Here is a 25,481-nt window from a genome sequence, read left to right as displayed (position 1 = left end):
TATTCAACTAAAATCACTCCTGTAAGCACTATGTGTGTTTTGACTTTTGTGAACAGCTTCTTCAGCTACAAAGTGTCAGAAAAATCTTAACTCTTTTATAAAGAATACACAGCTTTGTGCAATATATGAGAGAATGGGGCCTCTGCTCTCAGTACAACTTTTCCAGTGGCCATAAGTGTTTTCAATACAATTCCCTTTTTTCATTTGTTTATATTTAAATAGGGAACTATATTTTGGGCTCTTGTTGTACATTATTTTTGCATTCTCCTCCAGCACCCACTGCTCCATCTTAAAAAAAACAAACAAAAAAAAACAAAGTTTTCTCTACTTAGTGTATAGATGGCAACACTTCCTTTGGCATCTAAATGGTTCAACTTCTACGTCTACTAAAGGATCCAGGTCTCCTTAGATATTCTTTTTCAGAATCAGATGTGTGATGTATTGATAATGTTAAGTCCTGTTTCTGGCATACAGAGGGTTAAGGGAATTTTCAGCCTCACCAAAAAGTATGTGGTTAAGGTACTCAGGTGCTGGAAATATTCTCTGCAACATCAGTCACCTAGGATCATGATCATCTGCTGTTCTGGGGTAGAGATTACTGAGCTTAATGATTAGCTACTATAAGCAGCAGCTGATGCCAGACTCTACCCCCTTTACACCTAATTAGCCTCATTAATGAGCTCTTCTGCTCTCCACAGAGAGGGCTTCCTCCTTGGAATAGGAGGCAAAAATACTTTGCCCAGGTAGATGTGCTGAAACCTTTAATTATTGCCCACACCTGCAAAGCCATGTGACTCTGACAGTGATGTTGCTTAGCTGAGCTTGTGCTTGTTTACAGTGACCATACTAGAAGATATTAACACTTTAAATGCCTGAGAGCGCTTTTGAAAGTCATTTTGAACATATTACATAAAGCATCAAACTAGACACCCAAAGATCTTATGCTTAAAAACCCATATACATATGTATGTTGGATCTAGTTGTCATGTGAAATCATTTTAAAAAAAAATCTTAATTGAGTCCCTGATGTTAGTGTATTGGATGTCTTGTTCCATGAGCTCTGAATTCCCTGCTATGTGTTCCCTTCTAAAAATGAGCAGCTTTTAGATTTGGAGCAGCATGCTTTTGAAGCACTAAAATTTGCATTGTACAAACAATACAAATCAGAGAAACAAAATGTCTTCAGTCAGTGCTTGAATCTGCCAATGAATAGAGTCAGCTTATTAAGAAATGTTTTCATGTAATTTTTAACCCTAGCAAATGTAATAAGTATCCATTTAAATCTAGATATATAGAGACTTCTTGAGGCTGGATATTTGATTGATTGTATTGCCCTAACAGCTCTATCCTCTTAGAGTGAAACAAGCCTTTCATTTATTAAATGGAATTTTAACAAAAATTAAATCACTGCAGGAAACTTCCTTTGCTGTAGGATAAAACATGCAGCCGCAAACTTGTGCAGATTCACAATGCAAACTCAGCAGAGGCTGCAGTGTCTGTACAAATGCCGCGAAGCCCCACAGGATTCCAATGCATTTTAACTAAATTATAGCAATTCTTGACTAGAAAAGATAATATTAAAAAAATTAAAAATGGGCAATCTGATGAATTAAAGACTCAAACTCTAGATTAAAGCAATGAGTTTTGTATAAGACCTTTTTTCCTTTAAACTTAAAAAAAACAAAAGTGTGATCAAGCTTTCTTCAGCAAGTATGGATGGGTAAGCCTTTCTTTGGGTGGCTGTCCCAAGACACTTATTAATATGCCCATATAGGAAGTTGTTTTGTATATAATTCCATAGGATACCCTAGCTGCATTGCTGAGTCCATCAGTCTAATTGTTCAAAACACTTCTCAGCATTCACACTTTGTCCATTATTAAACGTTTCTTGTGGTACCCAGCTCTCCTGAGTCTTCTGCTTGAGTGTCCATCTTGCTGGAAAGCAACTATTGTGACACCAGCTGTGTAGGAAAGCACCTGCATGTTCTTATGTGAGACAGTGTGGTCCAGTGGACTGGAAGATAGGAAACCTGGGCTTTGTTCCTAGCTCTGACACAGTTCATCTATGTGTCCTCCAACCTCTCTGTAACTGCTTGTGCATTATTTCACTTAAGTTTATTCGGTGTGCAATTTATTGTTCCAGCTCTGAGAGTAAGTTTAGTACTTCATAAAACATTGGGAAAAGCCACAGTCCCTGCTGTCAGGACTACAATCTGAAGATAGCATCCAAAAAAGCTAAAATGAAAGTATGTTAAGCGGGCAGAGCACTCAGAAGTTAGGAAATGCAAGAATTATGGTAAGTGTTACATATGCAACCTTAATTCAGCCCCCTTGTGTGTATACATTAGACAGTCTTTAATTACATGACAACATACGTCTGCTTCCACAGGATGTCTGCTTTATTCAGTGAATGGCTAGTTATGCAATATTTCTTTTTATCCTCATTTAGTGTGTGACCCCAGGCCTTATTTAATGCACACCATCCAAACCCTGCACTGAATATAGAAATAGTATTTTTTTTCATGGGTGTTTCTGTAGTGCTCTCACCATAACATCTACATGCTTCGTAAACATTAATGACTTCATCTTCTTACCACACCTGTGAGATTAGGCGGTATTTATAATCTTCATTTTATAGACAGTATCAGAGGGGTAGCTGTGTTAGTCTGGATCTGTAAAATCAGCAAAGAATCCTGTGGCACCTTATAGACTAACAGACGTTTTGGAGCATGAGCTTTCGTGGGTGAATATCCACTTCGTCAGATGCTCCAAAACGTCTGTTAGTCTATAAGGTGCCACGGGATTCTTTGCTGATTTTATAGATACGGGACTGAGGCAGACGCAGAGAGATTAAATTAAAAAGTGTCCACTAATTTTGGGTGCCCAATTTGAGATGCCTTGGGACTGATTTTCTTAGCGTTTTATAGCACTTTACATGTTCAAAGCACAGCTCTAGTCAACTTGAGTTGATGCTGTGAACATTCAGCTCTTCTGCAGATCTGGCCTGTGAAGTCTCATGTTGGGCACCAGAAAATGAAGAACACAGAATTAGTGACCAGGTATGAAAATTTAATGTTAAAAGACTTGCCAAGCATCACATAGGGATTCTGTGGCAGAGGCAGGTATTGAATCCACTGCTGCTAAGTGTCATTCAACTAGGTCCTTAACTATGAGACTGTCCTTTCTTTTCCTGCAATTCCCTGCCTCAGTTCTCTCAAGCCCTGTGCCAATCAGCCAGGAGAAGCAATTGCAGGACAAGTCCTGCTTAGCCCCAGCAGCCCTGAATTAGACCTTGCTAAATACACAGAGGCGGCTCCAGGCCCCAGCAAGCCAAGTGCGTGCTTGGGGCGGCAAGCTGTGAGAGGTGCTCTGCCGGCACCACGAGGGCGGCAGGCAGGCTGCCTTCACTGGCTTGCGTGCAAAGGGTCTGCTGGTCCCTCGGCTTCGGCGGACCTCCCGCAGGCGTGCCTGCGGAGGGTCTGCTGGTCCCGTGGCTTTGGTGGACCCTCCACAGGCAAGGCACCGAAGGCAGCCTGTCTGCTGTGCTTGGGGTGGCAAAATGCTTAGAGCTGCCCCTGTCAATACAGACAAGAATCTTCAGAGAATTTAACTGTTGAACTCCTAGCAAGCGTCTCCTGAACATGTGCAAACGGAAATGTTTTTATTTTTATTTGAAGTATTATTGTTTGGACAAGCTTGCGCACATTTTTTGGCAAAAGCCTCCATCTCTGACATCCTGGTGATCCCTTGTCAAATATCAAGCCTGCTTTGAGCTGCTCAGTGAAATGGTTATAATATCTTTTTTAATATGAGCAAAACTTATTTTTCTCTAAACTTGTTCTTAGGAAAGGCTGAACCAATTTAGCTGAGCTATTTTTTTTTAATCAGTCTGATGCAGATATTGGGCATGGAAAATTTCAGCTCAAACAGTTTGGCAAAGTTATAAGTAACTGAAAATGGGGTCTTACAATGGCTACAGATGTTAACCGTTTCACCTGTATATATAAAATTTCTCTCATGATTCAAAATAACTGTCTGTAGTACCAAACGTTTTGGAGCATGAGCTTTCGTGGGTGAATACCCACTTCCTCAGATGCATGCCCACGAAAGCAGCAAAGAATCCTGTGCCCACCTTATAGACTAACAGACGTTTTGGAGCATGAGCTTTCGTGGGTATTCACCCACGAAAGCTCATGCTCCAAAACGTCTGTTAGTCTATAAGGTGCCACAGGATTCTTTGCTGCTTTTACAGACCCAGACTAACACGGTTACCCTCTGATACCTGTCTGTAGTACATGGTTTGTCATATCTGCTACTTCCTTCTTTGGCTCTGTGTTTGTGTTTGGATAGGAGTGGATATTTCTTCACATAACACAGTATGAAACTGGTAAGACAAAATAAGTTTTGTAATCTGTTAGCTTTTTTAGAGGCTCTGAGCTCACTTAACCATGTACAATCATCGCTTACATTATCTGTTGGTGGATATATCCCATCTGTTAACACTCTTCTTTTCCTATAGTTGAGGATATTGCAGGAGGAAATACTCTATCATGTGTTGCAAAGATCTCCTGTGTAAAGCAGACTAGAATAAGAAATGGGATGAAAACCTCAAGAGAATTAGATGTGAAAAAATCTTAAATTAAAAATGCAAAATACAAGTTATTTCTTGCATTTTTAGCTATTAACTAGTAGTATTTGTAACCAGTGTAATATACAAAATGTACTTTCGCACATGGCCTTGCTGAGAATATGATGACAGATGTCAAACTCATTTTAACAAGGTGTCTCTGCTCTTTAGAAATGTGTGTATTTAAAGAAATCTTGCCCTAGTGCAGAGTGGATTTAGTTTTGATATGTTCGTGATAATTGAACTGGCATCAGGTCTCACTAACTGTACATAATCCTTCACTGTATGTGAGTCACAGAAATTCGCAGGCATTTGTTCACAAATGTACTTTGAATTGGGTACAAGAATCATCAAAATGAGCGAAGTAACAGGTATCTGAGACATACTTCATGAATTGTTAGTGCTTTTACTGATGTATATGGAAGAGTTTAAGTTTCGGCAGTTTTCTGATTGCACTCGTGGCATCTATAGCCCTGATTTGTACATGAAAAAAAAATTGTGGTTCCAGGGCAGGTAAGAACGACTTTACGAGATGAAAATGATCATTGAGGGCGTGCAGGTCTGGAGGGGAGCAGAGTTGGCATTTTTTGGCCCTGCAAATAGCTGCCCATCTGCTCTCTGTCAGAATATGTTAGGAGTGCATCTGGATTCATGCCCCAGAGTTTCAGCTCTAAGCTGGTCATGTGGTTGTCTCCACGACAACTCAAGGAGCTGTGTAAACTGCTGCACTCTGAGCCAGATGCTTCTCTGCACATGTGGTCTAATTAGACGGCATTTTTCCTCTTGTAAAAAAGTGCAGAAATGTTGCACAGTTTTCATGTTGGAAATGTGTGAGGATGGAATAATGGGAGTGGGGAGGAGTCACATGGCCAGATTTTAAATAAATACACTTCTGCAAAGCTCCATGTCAGTGTTACAGTGAGCTCTGCAATAATGCAGAACAAATTCCCTTCATTTACTTCATCATGGGTTAAGCACAAAGGAACATCCTAGGAGTGAAGTGGGGAAAGGGAAATATACTTTTGCCTTCATACTGAACATAGCTTTCTCTGTATAGGGCCATTTCTGGAAAGACTTTAGTGACAGTAAAAGGCATCTTCTTTTTCAGTGAATGTTAATACTGTTAGCATGGAGTTAGGAAGCCTCTCAGTCTCTCTGGAGGCTGGAGATAAGGAAGTAGTTGAGAGATTGTAGGAGGTGAGATACTCTGCTGAGGAGGAGGAGTCACTTTACAGGGAAGCCTGAGAAAAAGAAGAAAACAGGCTGGATATAAAAGGTCTACAGCTTTTGGATATGACAAAAGCAAATGAAGCCTATTTGTAAGGCAAGACTGAGAGCTTCTACTTGGTTCAAATAAAGCAGGAGCTCTGTCAAAAGTGAGTGGACAGTAGAGATATCAGGATGAGCTCCTTTTTTTGGCTATGGGAATAGGTTCCCTGTAGTTTATAGCTACATTCTCTTGCCCTTCTGCCAACGAATTCCGTTCTGACTAGAAGTGACACTTACCTTCTTGCTTCAGGTACAGAATCTGACTCTCTGTTAGGGAAATAATGAGTGTACGAACATTAGAAAAGGAATAAGACATTTCCCCTTACTTTTTAATGTAATGAATGCTATTTGCTATCCCTTTCTCACCTCTAAGGAAAAGTGTCTAGGGTCATTCTGGACTTGATCTCATGATTCTCCTGTGTATTAACCAGAGAGATGTATTATACATTTCTTCTATTCTGATAAGGATAATAAATGGGCAGTTGCCTTAGATCCAACATAGGTGAAATGATTGAGCAGCTCTGCACATCCCCATGAAGGAATGCTGTCACGTAACTATTAACAGCCCAGTGACCCAATCTGTTGGGTCACAGAATCCCACATGTATAAATACCTATAGTAAATATATTTTATTTCATTGGCTGATTGGATTTCCCCAGAGATCATTACGTAAATAGAACAGAAGAAATGTGATTAACCCTCCCAGAGGACCTAATACATTCAGCCTCTAAACAGGCTTCTCCTCTAAACCATCCTTTTTCCTGGGAATAACAGTCCTGCTGCATTGTCAATTAGCCTTTAGAATTTTCAAATTCCTCCTTTGTGTGTCCTGCTGAGGGTTTCCCACCCAATTAACAGGACAAGTAACATGAGGACAAATCAGGCTGCACTACAGGCTTTATAATGGACATTTTTATTATCATGGATATAGTGAGAGGGTTCATTGCTATTACATCCTTTTATTTTCACATATTATTAAACCCATGAGTGATTAGGTGTCCCTAGCTAGTGAAAATTAAAATATGTTCTTCATTCCATTAGATTTCTGTTATTTGTGGGGAGGACTGTATTATTGGGTTAGGACAGAAGAGGATTGTTACATGCTACTTTTACAGCTGAAGTTTCTCTCCTCCCTTCAAGCTATACTTCAAGCTAGCCTTAGTTTTCGTCGTCCTCCCACCCCAACCCCTACCTTCCACTGGCAGGATGTTATGATGCTTCCAACCTTCAAAACAGCCATTGGTGTTAGGTGTGATTCTTGTGTTAGTATCATCATACGTAGAAGTTACATACTTAATTGAGAAACTTATTCTGACTCAAATACTTACACTATATTGAAGAACAGTTTATTTAGAATCATATCATAGAATATCAGGGTTGGAAGGGACCTCAGGAGATCATCTAGTCCAAGCCCCCATTTGTGCAATTAGAAATGTCCACAGTGGGAATTTTTCTTGATACCTTATTTCTTTTGGATATTTTATCTCCAAAACTCAAGTACTCTTATATCTCTTACTGTCCTCCCTCTCACTCCCACAACACATGCATTTTTTTTCTCCTCTGCTTTTTCATGTGTATCAATTCACTACTCATTTCTGAACCCTCGGGCATTTTGATGTTGGAGGGTGACACTGTCGATATTGTTCTGAGGTCCCCAGCAGGACACAATGTCTGATGTTGGGTTCTTGGTTGAATTAACAGGATGAAAGATTGTAAATATGGTTTTTATTCCTCTTTCTTTTGTTTCTCTTGTTCTCCCATTGAGTAAGATATGAGGATGATTCTAAACTTTTTACGTTTTTGTTGTAACTTTTTTCTATCAATAGGTAACATATGAGTCCTTTCTTGAGTCACTCCATGGGAAGGAAAGAGGTTTTACTTTCTTCAGTGCAGTTCTTCCTCAGTGATTATACAGAGTATAATCTGACTGAGTTTAGGCTTGATATAGTCATCTAAGAAATTATAGGAAAGCAAAATATCTCTAGTCTTGATCTTTGGGAACATAGGCTGTCTCTAAATCCTGTCCACCTACTTTTCATTTGTGAAGTGGATAACCTTATACAGTATCTTCTATTAACAAAACATTCTGTTTAATATATTGAAATTTTCTTTGTTCAATTGTCAACCCTTTTTTTAAATGTGTGGCTTATCTGTATTTTCAAACCCACACTCTTCATAATATTTTGTCATAGTAGATAATAGCTCACATGAGTAACAACTCTGTAATTTTTCTCCTTCATTGTAGTGTCACTAGTACTCCCACAATGGCTATAATAGAAAAGGGCTTTTTCATTATAGAGGCTTTGAATTGGTAGGTGCTTTGCATGCAGCACTCATTGACTTCAATAGGAATATTGCATATGGAATGATTACAGAATCGGGCCCAAAATTACCTTGCCAACTGAAATTTCTAATGATGAAATTGCACACAGGCCACAGGGATTTTGTGTAATGAGTATCAGCGTAGACCAGTAAAGCAGAAACGTATATGCTGGGCATAGAGTGCATTCCTAGTACAGGTAGTGACATTGAGGCTTGCTTTCTGATCACACTAAAGACTCTCTGCTTGTAAATCCATATTATTACATCTTTTATGAGTGCATTGACCTACCTCTAAGTAGGAAGAGGAAGTAGTAGTCTTGTTAAGGCACCGTACAAGAACTCCAGGAATTGGGGCTCTATTCCTGACTCTGCCAGAGATTTCTGTGACTTTGTGCACGTTACTTGTTATCTTGGTCCCTTTGTTCTTAATCTGTAAAGTGGGCATGATACTTTCCGCAGATGGAATGCTTTATGTCTGGCTTCTCTGCACTTTGTTCTGGGTTTTGTTAGTTACATTCTTCCAGAGTAGTGCTGCTGTCTTTTTGGATCATGAATAAAGGAGTGGTTGCCAGTATAGCTGGGGCCTGAATGATTGATTGTTTGAATTTGGGGCCCAGGGCCTTGAATCAACCATGAAGCAGTATGGGAAATGGACTGCTGTGTTACAGTAATCCATCCTCATGCAGTGAATACGTGGATCACAGTAGCCAGTCGCAAGTCCAAGAAGAAGGGGTAAGTCTCTCAACAAACTTACGGTAGAAGAAGAAATTTCTCAACGCTTTCTACCTGATGTTGCAGGGTGAGTGACAAGTTCAGTAGGACTCCATGGCAACATGCCAGTTTAACAGATAGACAGTTTAATAGATAGCTGCAGTGGAAGGGGAAGTCATTGTCCTGGCAAATTCTTGTAAATGCTCAGTCTCCCAACCAGCATCACTCGCCTGGGTTCAGTTGGAACGAGGTGATTTCACCCAAGTCCTGATCTCTCTCAGGGATTGGCATGTTTTTGGGAATCTGCTGGCTGTTAATATAAAACATAGGGTACAGCTGTGTGTCATCAGAGCCCTCATGCATGAGGAGGAGGAAGATGAGAAAGATCTATCTTTGAGGTGAAACCTTTTGGAGAAGATGAACGCTCTCCCATCAGTGTTCTCTTACTCTCTTTTGAGAGAACTACTATTTGGTCAATCTAACTTATTAAAATATTATTCCTTTCAGATATTTGACTGACGGACACTTATAAATAATAGAGATTGTGTATACATAAGAATGCAAGGGAAGGTACAGTCTGAATGGGTAAATATGAAGTATACTTTGCAAAAGCCTATACTTTGCATTCAAGTAATTTAAGTAACATCTGTTAGCAATCCAAATTTGTCACAACTGGTGGCATCCTAATGGACCTATTGCACTGGTCTTGCTCTTTTGAGCATTGGTTCTTAATTTATTGTTCATTATGACAAATGTGGTTAAATATGTGAGTGAGTGATTTCTTTGTTCCTGAGCAGTATCTTGAATTGCTAATAAAATATGGTATCATTTGCTTATTAGGATGTATTTGATCCATGCCCTCCTGATTCCATTACGACTGATGCAGATAGAGACGAGCTTTCTTGTGCTGAATGTATGCACTGGTTATGGCAAGGTTATTTGTCATTGCAAAGAGAAACTGAAATGAGCCATTTGCCCTTTATGTATCTATTGCCAACTTAAAATTATCTGTATGGAATCCTGCTGACTGAGAGATCATCTGTCTCCAGCTATGATAAACTAATCTTTACTTGACATTGCACTCACAGTTCTTGTAAGGTCTGCAGAGGAGTTGCCTTTCTTGGGTTGCTGTTGCCTATTAGTAGGATGATACTCGTGTCTTGGTTTCATTCTAATTCTGGCTGGAGTTTGGGATGATAGTTCCAAGAATATCACTGCAGGCTTCACTTTGTCATTGACAACACAGTCAGTGTTCTAAAGGCCATTGTTATGTGTAACATCAAGGTAATAAAACAATGCTATCTGAATCTCTTACACGTGCAGTATAATTTCATTGGTCTTGCTCTATATTTCGGTTTTGTTATATTCACAACATATTGAAATTGTGTAGTGACTAACCAACAGCCTACAAGCTGTCACCCTGTTCCACCCACTTTTTCATTTAATGACCACGGTACAGAACAGCTCTAATGGATTATGTGTTTATTAGAGAGGTTACATTGTTTAAAGACATGTACACACCAGCATGAAATTCAGAAGCACACACCACATAGTATCCATGATGATACCGGAGATGCTGCTAATATTTTCCATGGCATAACTTTTTGGATTCTCTGAACAGGTCTCCAGTATTTTTTACCCTAGGTACCAAATTGTAAAGCTGCATTTCTCCTTGCAAGACCCTCAGCGTTGAAATAATAATTCAAACTGGAGTTTAATGAGATGTGCTTTCTCCAGCAGTTACAGCAACAGCTATGCTATCCCACACCACTGACATTCATATAAGTGTCACCTCTTCTCTGCATGAGAAGGGACTTCTAGGCCTGTGCACTGTTGTGATTTCACAAGTGGATCGGTCTTCCTTCCTTCCTTCCTTCCTTCCTTCCTTAGTATCCATGGCCCTTCACAGGTGGCTTTTTGTGTCCCCTTTTTTTCTTGTTTCCTCATGTCTCCTTTCTTTAGCTGCTTTGTCTGTGCCATGCACCATCCTGCCCTCTCCTCAGCCTCCCTAGCCCTTTGCCTCCCTTCTTTTGAGATGTTTGTAGTGTTTAATGTGGTAGCTGTTGCCAGCACCAGCCAACTGGCCTCCCTACCACTCTGCTGAGTCAACCATTTCAGATACAATACTCGTATTGCTGGCAGAGGTCCCCAGTGCTGCTGCTCCTATAGCCACTTGCAGAACATTTTCCTCTTTGGGAAGCAGTGATCCCCTCACAAGACAAGGGTGTCATAGCTAGGCAATGCATGCTTTTCTCTTTCACCTTACCCTCTGGCTTGTAGCCTGATTTAGGGTGTAGTAATAATATTAATTTGGATAATATGGGAATTTACATTATTTAATTAATTTTAATTTAATTTTCATTTAATAATAATAATAATTATTATTATTATTATTATTATTAATTAGTATAGATTTTCGGCTCGCCAGTCTGTTCAATCAGAAATAAAAGTTCTTGTCCTGAATCAGGCTCTGCAGAATTTACAAAGGACCCTTGCAGGTGTGACAAGAAGCTCACATTGAGACAGGTGTAGCCTTAAAGACTTTTTATTAAAATCAATAATAGTAAGTAAATGGTAAAATACCCAGAGTTACAAAGTTACAATTGCATTACTGCTGTTCAAAAGATACATATGATAATATAGTATTATATGCAACAAAGCTTTGGTTAATATACTCACGCCCTTCCTTGATAACCTGGTGGTAAGAGACACAGAAACAGCATTGCGATTCAGGTTTCTCAGTTCTTATGTGGGGGATGCAGTGCTTAGAAGAAACTAATACTACAAGCTGTTAAAGTGAACTTAGGGTTTACTTGACTAACTTAAACTTAAAATCAAAACCTAATAAAGAATAAAGCTTAAGGAAACCAAGCTGAGCCTAATTCCTTTGAAACCTAAAGTTTAAGAAGAACAAGTACAGCCTACTAAGAGCAGCAGTCAATGTAGATAGATAGAATAGATAGAGAATAAGTTAGAACAAAAATGGAGTAAGTGAGAATCAAATACTCTATTGAGGTGGGTCACCTCTTTTATAGGGCAAATGCCGGAAAACCTTCCTCTTATGCCCAAATTTCATTCCTCACCCACAGAAATGTTAGGGTACACTTACCACATAGTCTAATATGTATGTGCGTATTGATGACAGATATGTACGCACATCAATCTCTTGTAGTGTACTTGTTAAGTCTGTGGGTACAACACTGAAAACCCCCCTATGCCATTCTCCCTTGTCTATTGGTCTAAATAAAAGGTCATGGACATAGGCATGGGTACTCATCTATTTAGGTAACAAGATATAGGTCAACTTTGCTTTCTGAGTAAAAGGTTTACTATAGATATGCTAACTTTGCCTTAGCTTAATATACAGGATATGGCCTGTAGGTCTCTTGCATTACAGCCAAACTTACTTTAATATAAATATATAAACCTATTACAATAAATCAAATACTTAAACTATATATATATATATATGCAAGCAAGCAGGTTAGTCTTATAGGCTACAAGCCTCCAGAATAAACAGCAGCATTTGGAACACATTGACAGTGTTTGCAGCGCTCCAGAACAGTGTAAAGTGAATCCCTTTGGAGTGGTACTTGTACTATACTGAGCTCTTCATTTAGGGCTGGCTATCTTAAACAGGAATTAAACATTATTTTAAAATACAATTGACTTGCCAATTTAAAAATAACAAGGCTGACAACGAATTGCATGGCCAGAGTGAGCAGTGCACTGGATCCTTCAGCTTATAAAGGGTCACGAGGTAGCTACACTGTCTTAATGATCTTCATTACGCTGTGAGGAGATTTCCAGTGGCACAAAGGACACCGATATTCAGTGAGAGATGGGCACATACTTCCCAGTTTTACCTTTGAAAATGTCCCTCCTTGTGTACATGGTTATAAGCAAAATCTCTTTAGAATTTGTGCATAATTTCTTTTGCTAAAAGAAAGTTCTTTCTGTGTCAAAACTTTAAACATACACCGCTACCCCCATATAACGCCACCCGATATAACACGAATTCGGATATAATGTGGTAAAGCAGTGCTACGAGGAGGTGGGGCTGCACGGTCTGGTGGCTCAAAGCAAGTTCGATATAACGTGGTTTCACCTATAACGCAGTAAGATTTTTTGGCTACCGAGGGCAAAGTTATATCAGGGTGGAGGTGTATTTGCAATAGGATTACAATAGGCACGCATTTCTCACATCCTCCCCAGGATTACAATAGGCACACATTTCTCACATCCACAATGCCAGATCCTGGCCTCTTTAGAGAATTTGAAGTGGAAAAAGAGAATAACAGACATTTACATTTTAGATTGATCAAAACCTAAATTCTTACTGCTGGGAACTGCAAGTTAAATGATGAAAGAGTTGTTAACTGATGTTGTTATAATTATGGTCTTATGCTTGAGCAAATCCATTACTTTCACAAAACACCTGCACCTCCTAGAATTTTCCCATTGCACAATGTCACCTGTCAGTGACAGCAGAGCTGATTAGCTGTATAATTTACAATTGACTACATCTGTCAGGAAGACAGTCCTGTAATCCAGCTTTTCTTTTTGTAATGAAGCTGAGGATGGGGTTAAGTAGTATGAGTTTTCACTCTCCTTCAGGTCATGGAGGATGACTGGTACTAATGGGATCTAAGCCGGAAAACTCACGTCTTGACCTGGATGATTAAAGTAGGTTTGTTGGGATTTTTTTTTATCATCCAGCAAAGGTAGAGGCTGAATTGGCTCTACAGAAGCCAAAAGGTCTATCAACCAGGCCACCTAACTAAATCATTACTACTTGGGGGAAGAAAGTGTGTTAACATTATACCAGGCTTCCCTCTGCTTCCATGTTTGTGTGTAGGGATAGGAGATCATTTCAGTTGAATGGGGTGGAGTTTGTGTCATATTGCAAATGTGGTGTCATAGTGACAAATGTTGTATAAAATGGAGCAAAATGAACTTCTATTTGATAGCAGTTTGCTCCTTGCAAAGAGTTCTTATCCTGTGTGATCTTTGTGGGAGCCTCAGAAGTTTTATAGGCTATGAAAGAGTAAGTTGGTTGTTCTCCTTTCAGGTGTTTTGAAGTGAAGGATTAAATGAAAGCCAAATCTTCTTCAGGGTTTTCTCTGATCACAGAGTAAATGTGTATAGACACATATGCTACTCTTTGTACAGAACTCCGTGTCCTGTTCACATTGGGACCCTGGCCATGTTAGTTACAAACATAGTGAACCAGAGCCTTTATCAAGCATTTGTAATTGGGTTCTCAGGTCAAATCCCTGTTTACACTGGTTAAGGAGACTGTTAGAATCCTTCTTGTGGCACCATTTGTTACTGACACTGTAGCTGCCCACTCTCAGATCCCAATAATAAATAGAGCCTTATACCTATAGCTTCACTATTAATAATGGGGGCATGGCATTCCTGTGTGTCCAGAAGAGAATAGGCCCTTGTAGTTCATTTGGTGCTGTGTAGCATTTGTAGTGTCTAAGTTTTCTAGATCACCTGTCTCTAGTTGTAGTGATCTGTGGCATTGTGACTCTGTTCTTTACAAAGTGAGATAGTAACTATTTTACTTATACGCAAAGTTGTTACAAGGGGACATCATATTGGGCAAAAATACCAATTCCTTGCCAAATATGACTAATAGGTTTTCCCACTTTCCAAACTCCTGTGCACCTCAGCTCTCACTATCTGCTACTTTTACTTATTGTGTTAAGATTGAGACATAACACAGCCACCAATAGTTCAGATTCCTAAACTGAAGGATTTTGGGGAATTGAAACCAAAATGAGCTCATAAAGGGGGAGTTCTGTCTTTCAGGCATTCTGCTGTCTAGTATAGACTCAATTCTTTCTAGATGAAAAGCCCTGAATATATTTTTATATGAGCATGAAAAGAACTCAGCATTAATTTTACATCAACATAATTTTATCATTCTTTGTTACTGCCATTTTTGAAACTTAATAAATGTATTTACTCGCTATGCTGAGAATTTGTAGATTTAAATGTGGAGGAAATTTGTGCCCTTATGGCAGATGCACTGCAGACTTCAGCATTAACATAACTCATTAAAATAAGATAAAAGTAGAGCTTCAAAACAATCTCTCTTTTGCCAACAAGCCTGTGAAAAAGGAAAATTTCATTCAATTCAGGATATGAAAGTCTTATCTTTCTGAACTGTGGAGAGAAAACAAAGCAGAAATTATAGAATTGTTTGTGCAGGTTAACTCTCTGGATCTGTTCAAAGCAAGTTTTGAGGTATTTGAGGATTTGAATACACAAAACTAGAGAACTTTTTCTGTCAGTTTCTTGAGGTGCCTTTTGGGGGAGTGAAAGCCCCCCAGTCTATCATAGCAAAATGTGCAGAGAGCAAATGGGTTTTATCGTGACTGTGCACAATTTGCGTGCATTATCTCTAAGTAACATGATAAAAGGCAGCTCTGTCCCTTCTTGCTCTCTCTCATGTGTGAACTGAGAGAAGAACTGTAGTTTATCCAACTTTGTATCAGACTTGTCTTTAATTTTTTCCAAAGGGAAATAGAATAAAATGCAAACTCAGTTATTCAAGCAAAGCTTTTTCAGTTTCCAATGCTCTGAACTTTACAGGAGGAACCAATCACTTTTTGTGAAGAAGCGTTTGTGTCTCATCGTTCCACTGCCATGAGGCAGTTTCTTCAGAATGCTATTCAGCTCCAGCTCTTTAAGCAGGTATTGCTTTAATTGCTTCAGCATGGTGGTAGCTTATTTCACAAAAGAACTGTTTTTCATATAAACACTACTCCTATATTCTTTAATCTACCCTCACCATGTACTCAGAAAAATTAGTTCCTTAATTTAGTAATTAAGATATATATCAGTCTTTCAAGAGTAACTTAATTTTTATTTTCTGGCATGGATTAAACCCAATTTATAACAATTTCTGTATTTTAATAGCTGTAATTTATGTTCACCTTCCATTGACGTCCATAGCAAAATTCCCGTTGGCTTCAGTTTGAGCTGATGTGTCTGAAAGCTTCAGTGTATAAACTAGGGTATTACTGTGCCATTTCAAGAAGACCAAAAACCATATCACTGACTGCTCTTTGAAATAAAGAATTGTCATACTGGTTGGCAAAGTGATGTTCCTTTCTCCATTCTACCTATTTAAAGGCTGTCCCCCACAAAGACTTTGGAACTTTGTCCTTCTGGAAAAAGTACAGAATAATCTTTTGAAGTGCAATAGAATTGAATGCTTTATCTGTTCACACATTTTTATTATACTTCCCCTGTTTTAAAGTTTATTGATGGACGCCTTGATCGTCTCAACTCTGGAGAGGGCTTCAGTGATGTTTTTGAAGAAGAGATAAATATGGGAGAATATGCTGGTAAGAAATATCTGTTCATTCCACTGATTTTGGATAGTATCCCATACCTTATACTTTGTGGTTTAATAGGTCAGAGAAATCACTCACCTGAGTAATTGTAGCAGCTTCAGTCTCTATGGGTTGAAGTGTGTGATGGATACTGTCTTTTTTTCGCTGGAGATCTCAATCCCAACTTGGATAAATAAATATATCCTTCATTGTCTATTTGGCGTTACAAATCCCTGCCTTATTCTGAGCAGTACTGTCTGGTTAGATGGCTAACACAAGACTAGAACAGGGCTTGCATGTCAGAATTGAGAAACTTTGGATTTAACCATTGACACCTTCTCTTTCTTTTCATGACCATTAAAAAAAATCATTAACTTTCCCAAATGTGTATGGAAAAAATCCTGGAAAAATAGTAATTCCACTTACCCACCTTTCTTTCTCCCACTGGCTACCCTATTAATTATTCTGTTCCCAGAAGGGGAAAAGGGTAGACATCTTCCTCTAAATTATCTATCCTTTACTACCACTAGGCACAGTTGAACACAAGCATTTCTCATTTGTATCCTATTTTCTTATCAATAAAGAATTTTTCTCTATATCACCAGGGAGTGACAGACTGTACCATCAGTGGCTCTCTACAGTAAGGGTAAGAATAAAGTATTCTAATCACTGTCGTTCTTACTGGAAAATTCAGTTATTGCACCACTATTAAACTTCACTGGCATGAGCAAGATCAGTTTCTATCCCGCAATATTTATTTGAGACCAGATAAAACTAACCTAGCTAAAAGATAATGTGCTCCTAATATGGAGTAAAGAACAGAAGGGAAAATATAGTAAGAAAAAAAAATAGGGAAACTCAGCTTATATTTCTCACATTTTTTCAATCCTTGTTTTCGCATCTTGGAGGCCATATGAAAGGCATATAGATATATGCTGTTGCCTAGTCTGAACATAGTTCATTTTTTTTCTTTTTAATATTATTGTGGAAACCTAAGCCACGTGAAAAGCTGTTCACAAAGCTGAACAATGTGAATTACTGAATAGGGGACAGCATTCTTTGTTTGTAGTCTAATATAGGCTCCAAACGAGTTTATCTGTGTCTGCTTAGACTAATGCTCTATTTAATTGATATAAATTAAATATACTATATAAATATTTATAAATAACTTGTCACTTTATGTGAATAATAAATGATGATTTTAGATTAATAGTTGGGGACTGACTTTGAGTCCCTCTCACCATAAGTAATGCATTAAAATTATCAATAGTTAGGGCTGTGTGTGATTGGAAAATAATTAATTGTTTAGAGAGCACTCACCTTTTAAAATGTTATCCCATTTTTCTCTAGTCCTGATTATCTGTATAATTCTCTAATGCACAAACAAAATGATCTTGATCTTTGTGCATTAAATACATTTAAAATACCAATAATGCTTTAAAAAATTATACACTTGTTTATATATATATGTGGGATGCAGAATGTTGAAAGGAGAAGAGAGGACTGGTGTGAATGAATATAAAATCCAAGTGGTTATGTTCAGTAGTTTACCATTTTTTTGTTAAAGTAAGATAAATGTTGTGTAATAACATAATAAATATTACAATACATTGAAGCAAAATTTGGCATACTTCTGAAAAAATAATTCTCTGTTAGGATAAACTATCATGGAATTATATGGGATTTTATTCCATGGTTTTTATCCATCTGCTCTTCACACAAGATTTATTTATCAGATAACGTACTGTGCAGCAAGAGTCAAGGGTGTGCAGAAGATAAACAAAACCCTAACTAGCCTAATAGATTATTCTATCTGACCTGTCTCAGCCTTATATGCCTCTTAGAGTGTCCTCTACACCTAGTTCAGCTTTTCTGGAATTATGCTAAAATTGTAGTTGGATTTCGTGTTTTCTAAATTCTTCCCTTGTCCCAGTATTTAGATATTAAGAAAAGCAGCATACGTGATATACAGAATCTGTAAAAAAGAAAACAAGGGAATGAAAAGGAAAGTGCATTGCAGAGAGTAGGGTTTTTTCAATTCATGTACAAGTCTTTCCCGTTGAGCTGCTAGGCGGTTATTTTAGTATTAAACATGTTTATGACTTGAATGCAATATGCAGGATACCCTTGACGGTGATAAGAATTGTTGTGGACGCTGTTTAGTGAGAGGACCTCTGAAGAACCCTAGATATGGTTAAGGGAGTGATTTTTATTATGAGAAACTGAAACCTTTATATTGCAAAGTTCTGTCCTAAAACATGATTTTAAATGGATCATATTTGCCCTGGAAAAAGTAGTATCTAATCCTTGGTAAGAGAGTGGAATTATGTAACCACAAATAAAAAGAAATTACCACTTAGGCATATTGCTCTGATAACTAACACAATTGATACTTTCTGTTATTTCCTGTTAAAATAATAGCTCTGGGCTGACATTTGCTTAAACAGCCTCAGTGAAAATGATTCCATTGTTACTGTAATTACAGAAAGGAAGTGGAGCCATTATAAATACAGTAAAGACCAAGGCTAACCCGGCCATGAAGACTGTCTATAAGTTTGTAAGTGTTGGGTATTGTCTTATGACACAGACAACTGAATCTAACTATGATGCTGTTTTAAATGAATCCACAGATTAAAGTTTTTTCTGTATACTAACAAAATTATTTGAACAAGATAAATGCATATTAACAATAAAATGCTAGAGACTAGGCCATTAAGCATGTATCAGGAAATGTTTTTAATTTCTATTCTTCTATTAAAATATTTTCTCTTTAACTGAAATACCAGTTTGAAACATTTTATGCTAATTAGACTGTAACAGAAAATGAGATTGACTTGTGATTTATCTTCAAAGTGCAGACATTGCTTTCCTATTTAGTAAATAGCACTATTTCCATGGGCCGGTCCCTATATCCTGTACTAAACACCTCTCCTGTCTCATCATTGCACTGTTGGAAATCCATTGTTACCCCTGGGCCCCTGTGAGCAGCTACATGGAAATGAGGGAATCCTCTCATTTGGCCAATTGTTCCAGTTTTTATAAATGTCTGTTTTTCCCCAGAGATTTTTCATACCTGCATATTTTGAGCCAAGCTTCTTGGGTTGTTTTCTAAATGAAAATCTTGCCATGCTTGGTTAACAAACAGCTAATAACTGTTATTGTAACATGGTTTATAACTGATAATTTCACTGCAGAGGGCTAAAATATATGGAAGCAAGTCAGGATCTTTTCAATACTGAATTCTATGAAATATGACAAAAAGCAGTGAGATGTCTATTCAAACTATCCTTTATTGCCTGCCTCCAGCCTGACAAAGGTCCTGAGGTTTAGGTCCTGCCCTAGTAAAATGTAACTGGTATTCAGAGCGCTGCAGTGAGGAAGCTTACAGCTGTGCTATTACTAGTAATTGTTACCATGCAGCAGAGATAAATAATTAGAGAGAGGAAAAATCATGGTGGAGGAAGTGGGGGGGGGACAAAAATCCCTGCCATCAAAACAGAGAAAACAAAATCTTTGCAGTATCATTAAAGGTTTTTTAACCTCTTAGGTTTGTATTTGTTTTTATAGCCATTATGTTTTCAACTTGATGATCCAATTTTTCCTTCCCATTTTCAATAATCAGAGAAGGTGAGTCTTGATGGATTTAAATCAAGCACCATCGCTGCTGGAAATAGAAAGGGATTTTTAACTTAAATTAATTTCTCATGCAGGCAAAAGATCATGCAAAAATGGGAATAAAAGAGGTGAAAAACCGCTTGAAGCAAAAGGTACTTGAAGTTCTTATTCAAAATGTATAAGCGCTGTGTATGAAATACTTAGCCACGAAAAGCATTATGTGATCAATAGAAAGCTGTTTGATACAGTGTTGTTAGCACACTTCAAAATGCATTACCAGCTGTCCTGGATTTTTCGCACTGTTATAAATATTCACAGACAAAAAACTATCTTCAAATACATTAAGGCTCTGACTTAAACCCACGAAAGCCAGAAAATTGAGTGTTCCATTTATGACGGTCCCTCGCCTGCCCATTGTGCCAAGACATTGTGGGAGGGGGCTTTGCATAAACTGGCTGATCATGCCTACAGTAATGACAGTGAACTTTGCTCCAAATGGCAAATTGTTGTTGTATTCCTCTGGTCACTTCTCAGGGAAATAACCAAAGGTCTCTCGTTGGACACATGGCTAGCACATGTCATCAATGTGAAGTATAGGCACAGTGGTATAGAACTAGGGTTGAAGTAAAGAATAATTATAAAATATTTATATAAATACTCAAGACAGAATTTCTACCTCTCTCCCTTTCAAATCATTCTGATCTTTTTCGCTTTTACCCACCCCTTCTTCTTTTCAAGCACAGCATCAGGAGATAATGTTAGAATGAGGTATTAGTGTGTTTTAGGTTTCACAATTTGTGTCACCTATTTCACTAACCATCATACTTTTTTTAATGGAAATGTGTCTGCACCGCTCAACTGTTGACAGATCCATTAGTGCATCCTTATCAATTTTCACTTGCTTTTACCAATTTCTGGAGAGTTCCATCTTTTTCATGTGCTTGCTAATGACAGTTATTTTGTAACTGAAATTTTGGCTTCATTAAATACATATTAATTGTGCTGATCTTGGATGTTACTCTACCGTTTTCTGGAGTAATTTAAAACTATTCTTAATCTGACCTCACTGCCTACTGCAACTTAAAATATTATTTTCCAGTATTAGTGTGAAAAGCGTGCAGGCTACTGGTAAGGAAAAGTAAAATCTAAACATCCTTTTTTCAGTTTTCACTGCCAAATAGGAGCGGTTTCTATACAATGATAGAATTTAAAAATGCAGTAGAGCTGGAGGTCTGCTTCCTACAACTCTGCATAGCAATGATGACCTCTTAAATATAATCAAGAGCCCATTTTGCCCTTGGTCTCCTCCAGCTTTGGGTTTGAATTGCAAATGGGAAATGTGGGACTGACCTATTGAGAGGTCATTGTGGTGTGTGTAAGGTCCTTCTTTAATATGATTGTGGAGATTGAATGGGGCTCTATTCCCATCCCTTGTTCATTTGTGGTACAGTATTTCAAAGCAACAGAAATAGTTTTCAGAGGATCCTTATGACTGATAGCAAATAATTGTTAACAGATACAGGATGGTAGCTTTATTTTATACCTGCTACACTTTATTTTTTAAGTAAAGGCAAATTTTTTCATTTCCCAAATGGAGCAAGGTGGTCAAGTCACTCCGTTACTTGTCCTCCTTTGAAACCTAACTGTGTAACATTAGGAAGGAGAAAGGTGAATGGTACCATCCTCAACTTTCAGTAAGAAGAATGTAACTTACTTAAAGCATCTCACCTTAGGTAAGACTAGACAATCTATAGCTTTAAATAAATGATCAGGCATTTCACAATAATAATTTATTCAACGTTATTTTATTTACTAGATCTGCATGTGCCCTCTAGTTAAAGATCTGTTATCCAGGCTATTGCAAATGCCACTTTTAGGGTTATATCAAATAACTTGAAGAATCCCTCTGGATTATACTTTTACTGTTTGCTGTATGATTTATAATACAGAGATGTTCTAGTCTATTAAATAAGTAGTTAGAAAAATATGAAGGCATTCTGCTGATTAAATACCAATTATTCAATAGAGTGGCTACATTTTACACATCTGTAAATGTTCCATAGTCTGACATATAATCTTAAAAGAGTGTTATGTATTGATCTACACTCTGTCACTTGGCGATGGAGTAGCAAATTTGTACCTTAGTTTAGCAAAGGCTTTTCCTCCAGGCACAGGTGTTAGGGTGTATCTGTATATGAAACATTATATACAGATATATAGGGCATGAATGGCGTCAGTCTTGTCTGCAGAAATCACTAGAATATTTTTTCTCAGTCAGTGTTTTATTTTCTGTGGCATTTTAATATTTTATTAAATTGCCTTTCCTTTCCAATATCTGCAACATCATGTGCTAATTTCTTTCTGATAGGGTGTCGGTGTGTTGTTTCAATATTTTTACGTTGGATGGTTTCTTGTTTTAAATACCGTATGTAGTGTAAGTTTAAGTTGTTGCAAAAGTGTCTTGCTGATTTCGGGAAATGTCCTGCCTGGACTTCTGGCATGTTTCATGGACAGCAATAGGATTGCAAAGTGAAGCATGGGAATACGAGGCTGAGGTTTTAGCTTTCCTAAAGAAACTTGTTTGTTAGCAATTAGCTCCTTTGACATTGTTCCAGATTTGAAGTCTTACATTGCCCTGGGTACCATATCTGAGACTGATTTGGTTGCTTCAGACTTGTGAGAATGTTCAGCATCCCAACTTGTAGTATTTCTTTCTATGCTTCCTCTTCGTCTAAGGGAGGGTTGTGTCTCCTACTACCTATCAGTTGCACCCATGTTTAAAGGCTGTTTGTGAATTGAGGCTGCTGCACACAGACTGACATGACAGGAGTTCATTGAACCTAGTTCTTTGGATGGTTTCTGAGTACACTAATGCCAGAGACCTTAATATTCAGTCATTTGTACCGTGAGCTCAGCGTCTAGTTCCGTTCATGAAGAATCCGATTTCTGTGACTGTTTGGCACAGATGTGCTTTCAGTCATGAAGGCAGAAACATTTTTCAGCCAAGTACGTTCTATTCCTGATGACTGAGACAGTGTTGTTGACTTGTCTGCCTCTTTGGGCACCTTTACAGATACTGAGGTCTTAAGTCACTTGTTCACTGATAATTGGTCTATGAATCAAAACATGACGAATTCCTCTTTAATGAAATCTGTAACAGATCCCTTGGCCATTTCCTCAAACAGAAATATGTTAAAATTAGAGGCAAAATGGTGGCTAGTGTATTCTCTAGCACTAAAAAAAATGCTTAATGAACACTTGCTTCTCTCCTATATGCAGTGCCATCAGCTGAGAAGTGTAACAGACCCATAAGGGGGAAAAAACTTCAGGGATTTGCAGTAGTCTCGCAGCTTTTATTATCATTCACTCATCAGTTCTTTGAAGCCACTTTTCCTTTCCTTTGCATTGTTTTCAGTTTACATTTTGCCTTCATGTGCATCTTATGTTTCAAAATAATATATACTATCATTGTGTTATGGGACTCCAAAACTGGCAAGGGCCCCTCTTGCTGGCTCCTGTGAGTTGAAGTTCTGTATCTTTTGCAGAAAGCAATTTTTCTCATAATAGTGTTTGTTGCAGGCCCTTTTTACTAATATGCTGGACTTCGTTACATTTTACCCAGAGAAGGTGGAATTGTACAATCATAAGAAGTTTCCTTCTATGGTTTCACCTCAACAAGTTATTAATTTCCCCACCACCCTTATGCCCATCTTGGTGAACCATTGCTCCACCAGGTGGATCTAAAAAGGTCTCTCAGTTTCTGTGTGGAGCAGACAAAGCCCCTTAGAAAGTCCATCCATTTTTTTGTTTCGCTTGACCTAAACACATTAGGTCAGTCTATGTCCAAAAGAACTATTTCTAATTGGCTATCAGCTTACATGTCTCATTATTGTACTTTAGCAATACTGCAACTTGAGGGGTCATGTCAAAGATCACTCCTTCAAACCAATGTCTGTGTCAGCAGCCAACCTCAGGTCAGTCTTGCAAAGCTACAGTGTGTGCAGGTTTCCCTCTATATTTACCAAGCTTTATTTCCTTGAGATTTTTGCAAAGAGATTTAAGGTTTGGGCTCACTATGTTGCAAACTTTATTTCTCAACTGATTATACCAACTCTGTCCATCTTCTCTGATTCTCTATAAGATGAATCATCCAAAGCCCAAGATTTGGTGGTGATGGGGGACTTCAACTACCCAGATATATGTTGGGAAAATAACACCGCGGGGCACAGACTATCCAATAAGTTCCTGGACTGCATTGCAGACAACTTTTTATTTCAGAAAGTTGAAAAAGCTACTAGGGGGGAAGCTGTTCTAGACTTGATCTTAACTAATAGGGAGGAACTTGTTGAGAATTTGAAAGTAGAAGGAAGCTTGGGTGAAAGTGATCATGAACTCATAGAATTTGCAATTCTAAGGAAAGGTAGAAGGGAGTACAGCAGAATAGAGACCATGGATTTCAGGAAGGCGGATTTTGGTAAGCTCAGAGAGCTGATAGGCAAGGTCCCATGGGAATTAAGACTGAGGGGAAAAACAACTGAGGAAAGTTGGCAGTTTTTCAAAGGGACGCTATTAAGGGCCCAAAAGCAAGTTATTCCGATGGTTAGGAAAGATAGAAAATGTGGCAAAAGACCACCTTGGCTTACCCTTGAGATCTTGCGGGACCTACAAAATAAAAAGGCGTCATATAAAAAATGGAAACTAGGTCAGATCACGAAGGATGAATATAGGCAAATAACCCAGGAATGCAGAGGCAAGATTAGACAAGCAAAGGCACAAAATGAGCTCAAACTAGCTATGGGAATAAAGGGAAACAAGAAGACTTTTTATCAATACATTAGAAGCAAGAGGAAGACTAAGGACAGGGTAGGCCCACTGCTCAATGAGGAGGGGGGAACAGTAACGGGAGACTTGGAAATGGCAGAGATGCTTAATGACTTCTTTGTTTCGGTCTTCACTGAGAAGTCTGAAGGAATGTCTAGTATAGTGAATGCTTACGAGAAGAGGGTAGGTTTAGAAGAGAAAATAACGAAAGAGCAAGTAAAAAATCACTTAGAAAAGTTAAATGCCTGCAAGTCACCAGGGCCTGATGAAATGCATCCTAGAATACTCAAGGAGTTAATAGAAGAGGTATCTGAGCCTCTAGCTATTATCTTTGGGAAATCATGGGAGACGGGGGAGATTCCAGAAGACTGGAAGGGGGCAAATATAGTGCCCATCTATAAAAAGGGAAATAAAAACAACCCAGGAAATTACAGACCTGTTAGTTTAACTTCTGTGCCAGGGAAGATAATGGAGCAGGTAATCAAAGGCATCATCTGCAAACACTTGGAAGGTGGTAAGGTAATAGGGAATAGCCAGCATGGATTTGTAAAGAACAAATCGTGTCAAACCAATCTGATAGCGTTCTTTGATAGGATAACGAGCCTTGTGGATAAGGGAGAAGCGGTGGATGTGATATACCTAGACTTTAGTAAGGCATTTGATACGGTCTCGCATGATATTCTTATAGATAAGCTAGGAAAGTACAACTTAGATGGGGCTACTATAAGGTGGGTGCATAACTGGCTGGATAACCGTACTCAGAG

At 38.3% G+C, this 25,481-nt stretch overlaps 1 protein-coding gene across 7 annotated transcripts in view; it reads left to right on the top strand.

Moving 5' to 3' along the window:
• DENND1A (DENN domain containing 1A) overlaps window positions 1–25,481 on the top strand; it is a 363,245-nt gene that overhangs the window by 283,069 nt on the left and 54,695 nt on the right. For all 7 annotated transcript variants that reach the window (XM_030535509.1, XM_030535510.1, XM_030535511.1 and 4 more), the window contains 5 exons: window positions 15,536–15,637; window positions 16,206–16,293; window positions 16,887–16,927; window positions 18,767–18,838; window positions 19,992–20,048. In XM_030535509.1, coding sequence (XP_030391369.1) covers window positions 15,536–15,637; window positions 16,206–16,293; window positions 16,887–16,927; window positions 18,767–18,838; window positions 19,992–20,048 — 360 coding nt within the window. The remainder of the gene's footprint in view (window positions 1–15,535; window positions 15,638–16,205; window positions 16,294–16,886; window positions 16,928–18,766; window positions 18,839–19,991; window positions 20,049–25,481) is intronic.

The sequence above is a fragment of the Gopherus evgoodei genome, chromosome 16 (assembly GCF_007399415.2).
Source record: "Gopherus evgoodei ecotype Sinaloan lineage chromosome 16, rGopEvg1_v1.p, whole genome shotgun sequence".
NCBI classification, from domain to species: Eukaryota; Metazoa; Chordata; order Testudines; family Testudinidae; genus Gopherus; species Gopherus evgoodei.
The sequence above is the reverse complement of the archived record's forward strand: the minus strand, read 5'-3'. Positions and strand labels throughout refer to the sequence as shown.